Raw genomic sequence first — 10,269 nt, 5'->3', positions numbered from 1 at the left:
GTATCTTCTTCTGTACTATCTATATTATCTTATTAAGGTTAATGAGATCCTACCCATGTGGGCATTACATCCATGAGAGGATGGATAGCCAAGATCTTGTCAAACATACAATTTCAAAAAAAAAAGTGGGTCCTACATATACATGGACAAATCTTGACCATCCATCCTATAATGGAGGCAATGCCCGCATAGGTAGGATGAAATAAACTCTTATTAAGTGTGAGATCCGTAGAATAATTACCTTAGAGGATAACAAAATATTTAATTTCATAATTATTCTTCTTATCTTAATAAAAACATCATCAAATCAGTTCATTTTTACATATAAAAAAATATAAACAAAACTTCCTTTTTAGATCAAACAACTCTTGTAAATTGAAAATAATTTAATGTTAATTTTTTAATATTATTTGATCAAATTAAAAATAATAAGAAAATATATAACGCGTGTGCATATTTTATTAGTTTATATAATATGCCATATATATCTTTTTGTTGATCCATTGATATTTAAAAAAAAAGTTAAACTAAATTTAAAAATAGATAATAAATAATAATAAATGTAAAGACAACAATTTTATTTAAAGGGTGTTTAAGTAATTTGGCGAGTTAGGGTTCGAAATTAGACATTCCCAGGGGAATTTACATTTTCTCCGTTATCTTTTTTTTTTCACGGGTTACGCAAGCTGAAAGTTTTGGATAATTTAACCCTCTCTCGACATTTGTAAATTTCCACCAGCGCATATCTTCAATTTATCCGGAAATTGACTGTGGATTTGTTTCAATCAGGTTTGATTTTCCGATGCGATTTTTCGAGCAACAATCTATTTGTTTGATGATTTTACATGGCCAGGTTTTCGTGAAAGATTATTTTTTCCCCCTTTAATCATGTCTTTTCCAAATGAAATTTCAGGTAAGAGCATTATGCAAATCATCTTCGTTGGATAATTAATAAGCTGCTCTATGCGCGGAATCTTTCTTTTTTTTTTGTGTGTGAATACATTTTACATTTTATTTCTTTTTATCAGCCCTGCAGAATTAGTGTGACGTAGAAGCCCCACGAGGTTCTTTTGATCCTTGCTAATTTTTCCGGTTGAGTTATAATGTTTCAAGTCCTCTGTCTTGAGTAGGGGTTTTAGATTCAAGATTCTTTCTTTATCATCTTTTTTGTTACAGCTTTACGATAATACTATTTTCTGGCATGGATATGGATATACATAGCTAAATGACTGATTGGTGATATACACCTCTGATTTTGACGGAAACCATTTATCTGGAATTAATTGCCAGACTTTGTTTAGAGCACTATGGGTGAGACTGGGAAACGATATCGCCACCATCGTGATGACTTGGACAACAGGAACCAGAAGAGGAGGACTGATAGAGGACGAGACAAAGATGAAAATGGCAATGATGAACTAATAGTGTACAGGATTCTGTGTCCTGATGGTGTGATTGGGAGTGTAATTGGGAAGGGTGGAAAAGTTATAAATTCTATCCGGCAGGACTCGAGAGCCAAAGTCAAGGTGGTGGATCCATTTCCAGGCTCTAAAGATAGAGTTATTTTAACATATTGTTATGTTAGAGATAAGGAAGACGTAGAGGTTGACGAGGAATTCAATAATAATAAACCTCTCAGTCCTGCACAAGATGCGCTCCTGAAAGTGCATGCTGCAATTGCAAACGCTGTTGCCACGGTCGGGGAATCTGATGGAAAAAATAAAGACAGAAGTAAGGAGGGATGCCAGCTTCTTGTACCTGCTAGTCAGTCTTCTAATATTATAGGCAAATCGGGTGCAACCATCAAGAAATTAAGAAACAAAACGAGGACTAACATTAAGGTCATTGCAAAGGATCTCAGTGATCCATCTCACTCTTGCGCCTTGGAATTCGACAATTTTGTTCAGGTTAATTTTCTGTTTACTTGATAAGCATATATTCTAAATGTCAATCGACATGATTCTGACTCTATATAGATGTTATCTTATTAATGTTTTTTCATTAAGATATTAAATGTTTGTGTATGCCCTAGATATCTGGAGACTCAGAGGCTGTGAAGAAAGCACTTTTTGCTATTTCAGCAATTATGCACAAGTTTGCACCCAAGGAAACAATTCCTCTCGACACTTCCATTCCTGAAGTTCCTCCAAGCATCATCATCCCAGCAGATGTTCCCATATATCCTGCCACAGGACATTATTCAAATGTAGATTCTATTGCCCCTACTAGATCTATCTCTTCCATTTTAGGTCATGCAAACACACTAGATATTCCAGGTTATACAGATGCCGGAACATCATGGCCTGTCTATCAATCTACTATACCTGTGGTTTCTGGCTATGGAGGGTCTTCACAAGCTGAGGAGTTGATAGTAAAAGTGTTATGCCCAGGTAATGTGATTGGGCGTGTCATTGGAAAAGGAGGAATTTCCATTAGAAATATAAGGCAGGATAGCGGTGCTCGTGTTGATGTGGAGGACCCTAAGCCCAAGCATAATGAGTGTGTCATCACTGTGATCTCCATGGAGGTATTTTAATGTATATTTGTTTTATGTCATATCTGGATTCCCTTTTTTCGACTCCTGTTTTGTTCATTTATCATATGTTGTGCTCAGATAATACTGCAATTTTTAAGTTTTCGTATTTGCTAGCATTATGTTTGACCACAATTTACCATGTCACACAATTTGTGTTGATGTTACAGGCATGACACAGGGGCATGACTATTCTGAAACAATTATTATATAGGACATGAGATTGAATGCTAGTTGTGTCTTGCTGCATCTCATTTTAATTAAAGATTCTCCGGCTGACGATAACTTTTTCTCAACTTTGGAATGGCTTTTAAATTTTTTGATGGTTTAAGCAGTAGACGTAGAACCATTTTTTATGTTCATGATTGACATATGTTCTTGCATCAGGATCCATCTTAACAGTTTCATGTATCATTTTTTTGTGCCATGCCACTGCTCATTACTTGATTCAAACATCTGCCTATCAATTGATTAGTTTGTCTTACAACATTTCCGATGTGGTACTTATTTTGTAGGCATTAGACGACTTGAAATCCTCGGCAGTGGAAGCTGTGCTATTGTTGCAAGCAAAGATAAATGATGAAGATGATGAAGCCGTAACTATGCGGCTTCTTATTCCTTCAAAAGTTATAGGCTGTATAATTGGGAAAAGTGGCTCTATTATCAATGAAATCCGAAAGAGAACTAATGCAGATATTAGAATTTCCAAAGGCGAAAAGCCCAAATGTGCGGATGATAATGATGAACTTGTTGAGGTCTGTATGACTTTATTTGTTGATTATTTCAAAACCTTTTACATCCTTTTTTTATTAATGTGAATTGGATGTTACAAGTGTAGATTTTTGGACAAGTTGGTCGCGTGAGAGATGCCCTTGTTCAGATTGTTTTGAGGCTCCGAGATGATGTATTAAAGGATAGGGAAGGTGGCCAAAATTCTTTTATTGGTGGCGAAGCATTATACTCTGGTGGTGCATCTCTACCAGCTCAATCTGGCTTGCCCAGTGTGTCTTCTACTGCTTCATTTGGTTATGAGAAAAGGCCAGAAAGTGGGAGTGGACTGGGCTTGCTGTCCTCCAGTGCTTATGGATACAAGTCTTTATCGGTATGCTTGCAATTTACTTACTTGAAAAATCATATTTTCATGCACATGATTGCTTATAAATGAGAATAAAAAACTAAAAAGGCAGAGTATTGTTCTCATCACTGCTTGGGCCAGGTCCTAGTTTATATTTTTTCACCAACATCAGTATTTGGGGAAAGTACATCTATATTGTTTGAATTCAATTATTGGAATGAATGAGAAGATTTCTCCTTTCAAGGAGATCATTTATGATAATATATTCATGATACTTTTAATATATTTCTATTTGTGGTCTCAAATGTTGAATGCTGTCTTTATGTAATTGTTCTTTTATGTTTCAAATTTTCTCCGTTATAACTTTGTTGGTCTTCACTGCAGAATTTGCATTTCCTTGGCTTCTAACCTAGTGTTCTCTTTTCATAAAGATGGGAGATAGCGGCCATGGACAGTTGCTTTCACGCTCATCATCACTATATTCAAGGTTAATATCTTGTCCATGGTGAGTTTATGACTTTTACTTAAAGCCTGAAGCCCTCAAAAGTACATCTTTGTTTGCAATATTTGATCAGGTTCCCTCCACCATCTACTCTGGATATGGTTATCCCTGCACATGCGATTGGTAAAGTCATTGGAAAAGGTGGCACAAATATTGAGAATATCCGGCAGGTGAGTTGTTCTTCATTTACTGTAGAAAGAATTGAGCTGAAAATCACTGTGTTATTTGGTTGAAGACTAGAAAGGAAAATGAAGGAGGTTTTTCGCGCTTCAAGCCTAATCTGAGAAACTAACCTTCTGTTTCTTTTCACCTTACCTTCTGTTTCTATAGTTTTACTCCAATAATTTTCTGCCTTCACCATGCATACATTTCGATTACCAAGGGGACAAGTCTGTTTTCAGGCCAACGGCTTGTTGAACTTGGCAATCAGTAATTGTCATCCTAAGATATGTGGTGCTTTTTATCGTTAATTTGGGTGCTTGTGAGTTGTATCATTGGTCGTGATCTGAATTTAATGGTTATTGGTTATACTTGTTATTTTAGATTCTTCCTGTTCTTGTATATGACAACTTTTTTTGGGGAGGGACATAGATAAGCCATTAACTAGCTTGAAGCATATCCTTTTACTTATTAATTGTCTACTAGTCCATATGTCTGCTTGGCTTAGCAAGGACTATGGGCATGGGGTAGGGATGATGATGTTGCATAATTCACATATGATGCTTCATGTGGCTGTCATATTTCTTTTTCAACTTATATTTCCATACACACTCGTTCTCTTCCAGATATCTGGAGCTACTATAGAGATTTCTGATCCAAAATCTTCCAATGGTGATCGTGTGGCTTTAATATCGGGGACCCCTGAGCAGAAGCGTGCTGCTGAAAACTTGATTCAAGCATTCATATTGGCCACCTAACTTGTGAGGATTCTTCATTCCCAATTCTCTCTAGTTCCTCTAGGTTCCCAGCACTGATGTTACCACATATATCAAGTTTCTGGTGAACTTCGGTCTCTTCTATAGGAAATCTCTTGAATCTAGAGGTTAAATCGAGTATTCTGTTTCAAGTGGTACAAGCTGCTGTTTTGCAGCATGTAAAATCTATTTATCTGCAGAGTTTCATAAGTTAGGAGAAAACTTTCTTCCCTTAAGTAGTATTTATCAGATTTTGTTGACTGCAAATCTTGTTTCCAGCACTGCTTTCCTCGTGATCTGATGTTAAGTGGATTTCTAAAATCTTATATGCATCCTTGAAATTTCTGTTCCTTCCGCTGCTGTTCTTTCATATTGGTGAGTCATGAATCTAGATCTCTACTTCATGTTCCTTTTCCTAGGGTTCATGAATGGTATGCAGGTGCTCTGGGCAGTATTTTCTCCTGGTTTACAAAAACTTGATATGTCTCTAGTACGTCTCAGGCGTACTGCAATTTTTCCAAATACCAATCTGGTCAATAGCTTGCATAGAGTTTCTTATCGACATTTACTAATTATTCTGACTTGGTTTCTTTATTTTATTCATTCCATACCCTTCATGATAACCTTTCTGCCAAAGCCTTTTAAATTTTTTTCATATTGTATTATGCATCCCAGGAATTCAAGAGCGTGAACTATTGGTTGTTTAGAAATTGATTTCCCATGCTCATTATTTGTTTTCAAATACCAGTGGTTAATGACGAACCTTAGGTATGAGGATAGATGCAACTAGTTTTCGGTTTCCATAACCACATCTATTTTCTGATGACCAGCCTGCTATATTCACACCTAATTTATTTTGCTTTGAAAATTAAAATGGTTGTTGGCATCAGTTCATTCACTCATTATTTGGATTGGATAGTAGTGTGGTACATAAAGCATTACCCTTTTTCCAAATGGATTAACCTCAATAATTTTGATCCGATAATGTAATTATCTTTTTTCTAGATTGACGTTTAGTTGTTCGCAATTTTGCCTCCCAAGAATTGTACTGTGGTATTCTTTCATCAATTTGTGAATGGTACATCACCACTAACAATATCAAATCAATTTTGCTTTAACTCGAAGGAAAGAGAAAATCCCTTCTGAAGTAGTTTTACGATGTAACGATAAATTTTTTCTGTTTAAAACATTAAAGAATGTGATAATATCTGTTGGTGTTTTAGCCTTGACAATATCTACCGTCATCAACTCCAATTATCACAGGTTTCAAATACATTTTAGTTTTTATGCGTTTCAAGGTCAATTCTCCAATTTCTGTACAATGTATGGAAATGTTATGCTTAGCCTGCATCCCTGCATGCTTATTTTTCATGAGCAGTTATCGTCTGATTGCTTTGGTCTGTATAACAATTCTGTCATATTTTTTTTGTATCAAGATAAATCTTGTACTTTTGAACCTTTCTACCTTCTATGTCTTCTTTTAGTTGGCAGCCGTCCAATTATCTTCTGTTAGATTTTCTTTGTCTACATTCCTTATCTCCTTTCTCCTTTTCATTATCGGTTTATTTATCTATGAATATTTTTTGGTGGGGTGATTGCTGGATGGGGTTTATGGTTTCGGTAAAGACGCCAATCCCCTTTTCTCCCTTTTAGCATGGATCCAATCATTAGTGATATTTCCTTTAAGACCATTGATAATGCCACTCGAGATGCCAAATCTCCCTTCTTTGTCTCTTTATCTGTTGATGACTATGGTCAGTAATACCAATTTTTTTTGCTTTGCTCTATCAACTCTGCTGATGTAGCTTTCTTTGTTTCCCCCCTCACAGTAAAGTTACATTAGCGATTATTTTTCTACCTCCATTCTTTTACATGTGCATGGACTCAAAATATGATAAACTAATTGTTTCTTCAACTGGATGGCCATTTCCTTCATACATGTTGGTTTTCATCCTTGAGTTGAATGTTTTTTAGTGTTGAGAGGCTGGTGAAGTTATTAGGGAACTTTATTATTTTTAGTCCATTCCAGCTTTCGGATCCATATCCTGTAGAGGTGTGGTAGATGGTGTTTCTTCATCGGGTGAGTGGTGGTAGTTTCCTCGTCACAAATAGATAGCTCCTTCAATGGATGCTTAGGAATTCTCGAGTTGTTCTGATGTGGGGGTGAGTTTATTTTCTTAGAGAAGGCAACTGTAGTATATATTCGGCTCTCTGTTTTTAATTCTTTACTGATTCATTACCTTAAATTTATTGTATAATGTTACATAGTTTTGAATGAGAGATTGTAGCATTATTTTGACTGGTGTATAATTACTAGTAACATCTTTCTTCTTCCTTTTTTAGTGTCGCGTGATAGTGTTATGAACTTATATACCATGTATATGACCCGGGAAAGAGCAGGTTAGTGCTGAACTATTCAAACCCAGTGTACAGAGATTTGTTGATATTCTTTAAAAAAACCTGTGCCCTTTATTTTTGCAAATAGCTACTGTGTCCAAAATGTTCTTGCTTTAATTGATTGAAACTAAGTCTTGCACATTTTTATGTTGCTATTATTGTTTTATGGCCAAAATCAGGAATGTTGTGAACATTAAAATTCCACATAATATTATAGTATGTCTTGGTTAAAAAAATTGCAAATTCGAATTTGTATCGTTGATCTTAAAAAAATAATAGTGAATCGGATATAGTTGGGCCTTGCATGTCATGTCTTGGGTCTGCATGACTTCAGGGATTCTCAACCAGGTTGAGTTTGATTCGTTTAAGATTGATAGATAATTCAAATTTGATTCGAATTTTTATCATTATGTTCGTGCTTGACTATCTTGAAATTACTAAGCTAGCTAAAATTATTAAGCTAGCGAAAAGCTCGAGCTTGGTTCATTAAAAGCTCGTTTATCATGGTATTCAAGTTGGGTTCGAGCTTAGTTCATTAATATATTTTTTTATCATGTTTAACAAATCTGACTTGAGTTCGGCTCGTTCTTGAGTTCGTAAAGCATTACGATTGAGCTCGAGTTTAAGCTTGTTAAAAATTAAATATATCTATGTTCAATTCCTTCCCTTGGGATTAGAGCTAATATTTTTATTTGTCAACTCAACAAATGAGTCAAGTTCGAGCTTACAAGTCACCTAATCAAGAGCTGAAGTTCTTGAGCCTATTAACAAACATGTTTGTGAGCTCACGAGCCGAATATCATTAGGCTTGAGTTTGGTTTGATTAAATTGTCGAGCTCGAGTTTGGCTTGATATGATTAACAAATGAACTCAAACGAGTTTTTTATCGAGCCGAGTTTTGAATAGCTCGCGAATCGTGTGATTCGTTTACATCCCTATGCCAAGCACGAAGTATAATAGGTTGTTTTTTTATGAAAATGTTCGAACTCCATTTACTAGAAGAGCTTATTGTAGTCTCATCATAAGTTAATATTAATTTCTTTTTTCAACAGCATGAAATAATGATTAAAAAAACGTAGGATATGGTCGTAACATTCTTTTTACGATGATTTGAAGCTGTTATTTTTTAATATGCATTGAGTAAATCCTTTGATAATACAATAGTTTGATAATTGATCGAATATATATATATATATATATATATATATATATATATATATATATATATATATATCTTCAATTTTTTTTTTACAATTAACTCGGATTAATTAACGTGTTGTTTATATCTAAGAATCTATCGAAAACCAATTTGCCCGATTCGCTTTCGATGTTGGCTTGTGTTTAAGTGGATAATTTGTCTGCATATCCGGAAATTTCAAGATATGTTTATGGCATTATCTCGATCATGCATTCAAGGATAAATATTTAATATATTCAATGGATTTTCACGTATATTGATAAATAATCACGGTTAGATGCACTTTTTAGGTAATATGGATGACAAATTTATATCCAAGTATATTAATCATAAATTTTATATAAAATAATTTTTTTACTATTCATGTTTCTTGTATATAAATATTTTGTGATTAATTAAAAATTAATCCTTTTAAAATTGGAATAAAAAATTTAACACGGTATTCAATAAAAGTTAAAAAAAATCACTTTATTCAAAAAATTGGATCGAAATTTATATAAAATGAAAACCAAAAAAATCAAGTAATGAATAATATTTTTAATTCGAGTAATTAAAAGTTTTAGTTAACTTTATATATATATATATATATATATATATATATATATATATATATATATATATATATATATATATATATATATATATATATAATATATATATATATATATATCAGAACAAATTATTTTATATTTGACACAAAATATAAAATTAGAACAATTATATTTATATCAATATTTTCTACACTTATTTGTGTGATCAAATATCATATATTAATACTCGATTTGAAATAGATTATATTAAAATATCATATATTAAGTATCACATTTAATATGTTTTGTACCAATTTTTTCATCCGAAAAAACGTGTCATTAATATCAAATTTTTTATACATATTTGAGTACTCGAAAATCATATAGTAGTGTCAAATTTGAAACATTTAATAATCAAATATCATATATCAATACCAGATTATTAATGTTTTTTTAACCATATTTTTATCCCAAAAAAGACGTGTTATTAATTCCAAAATTTGTACACATGTTTGATATTCAAAAATCATGTATTAATGTCATATCTGAAATATCCAGTATTCTAAATATTATATAGTAATAGCCAGTGTTCAGGTTGTGCACCAAAAGTTTTATCTGAAAACATATCCATTAAATACAAAAAATTGGCATTCATGTTGAGGACTAAAAAAAATTTATATTAGTGTCAGGTCCTAAACATTTAGTTCTGATATATTATATATTTGTTCCATATTTTCAATGTTGTACGAATTTGATCCGAAAAAGTATGATGAACCCAAAAATAAAGATTTTTTGTTAGTCAAAGACTACATAATCTATCAACAAAAACATCGATCAAACAAAATTAATGCTATTGATTTATTAGTATTAAAATACAATTGAAGCTGAAAATTTAGTGAGCCATTCCAACCCTAATCTATTGTTGGTGCATCAATGTGCAGTTTTGTATAACAAGCCCAACCCAGTATTCAAATCTTACACTAAAAAGTATATTCCTAGAATATTCTTTTTGTTTACTATTTAATTATAAATTTAACAATATAATTATAATTAATGTTAATATTAGTATTATAATTATAATATTTTTTTATCTTGTTTGTCATTTTTATATTTTTATTCG

At 32.9% G+C, this 10,269-nt stretch overlaps 1 protein-coding gene across 6 annotated transcripts; it reads left to right on the top strand.

The window, feature by feature from the left end:
* The first annotated feature begins 605 nt into the window (after positions 1–605).
* On the top strand, positions 606–5,491 carry LOC140838686 (KH domain-containing protein At4g18375-like). Of its 6 annotated transcripts, XM_073205175.1 has the most exons (9): positions 649–789; positions 1,029–1,092; positions 1,291–1,907; positions 2,033–2,527; positions 3,049–3,288; positions 3,372–3,635; positions 4,040–4,095; positions 4,184–4,280; positions 4,896–5,491. In XM_073205175.1, the coding sequence occupies exons 3-9, from the start codon at positions 1,308–1,310 to the stop codon at positions 5,025–5,027; spliced, it is 1,884 nt and encodes a 627-aa protein (XP_073061276.1). In that variant the 5' UTR covers positions 649–789; positions 1,029–1,092; positions 1,291–1,307; the 3' UTR covers positions 5,028–5,491. The 6 variants fall into 6 exon arrangements, 5 of the variants coding, with proteins under 5 accessions (XP_073061274.1, XP_073061272.1, XP_073061276.1 ...); XM_073205173.1 differs by lacking the exon at positions 1,029–1,092 and having other exon boundaries at positions 606–789; positions 1,302–1,907; XM_073205171.1 differs by lacking the exon at positions 1,029–1,092 and having other exon boundaries at positions 640–789.
* The last annotated feature ends 4,778 nt before the right edge of the window (positions 5,492–10,269 follow it).

This window comes from Primulina eburnea, chromosome 8 (genome assembly GCF_022965805.1).
Source record: "Primulina eburnea isolate SZY01 chromosome 8, ASM2296580v1, whole genome shotgun sequence".
Classification (NCBI taxonomy): Eukaryota; Viridiplantae; Streptophyta; class Magnoliopsida; order Lamiales; family Gesneriaceae; genus Primulina; species Primulina eburnea.
Note: the sequence above shows the minus strand (reverse complement) of the source record. Positions and strands in the feature narration are given on the sequence as shown.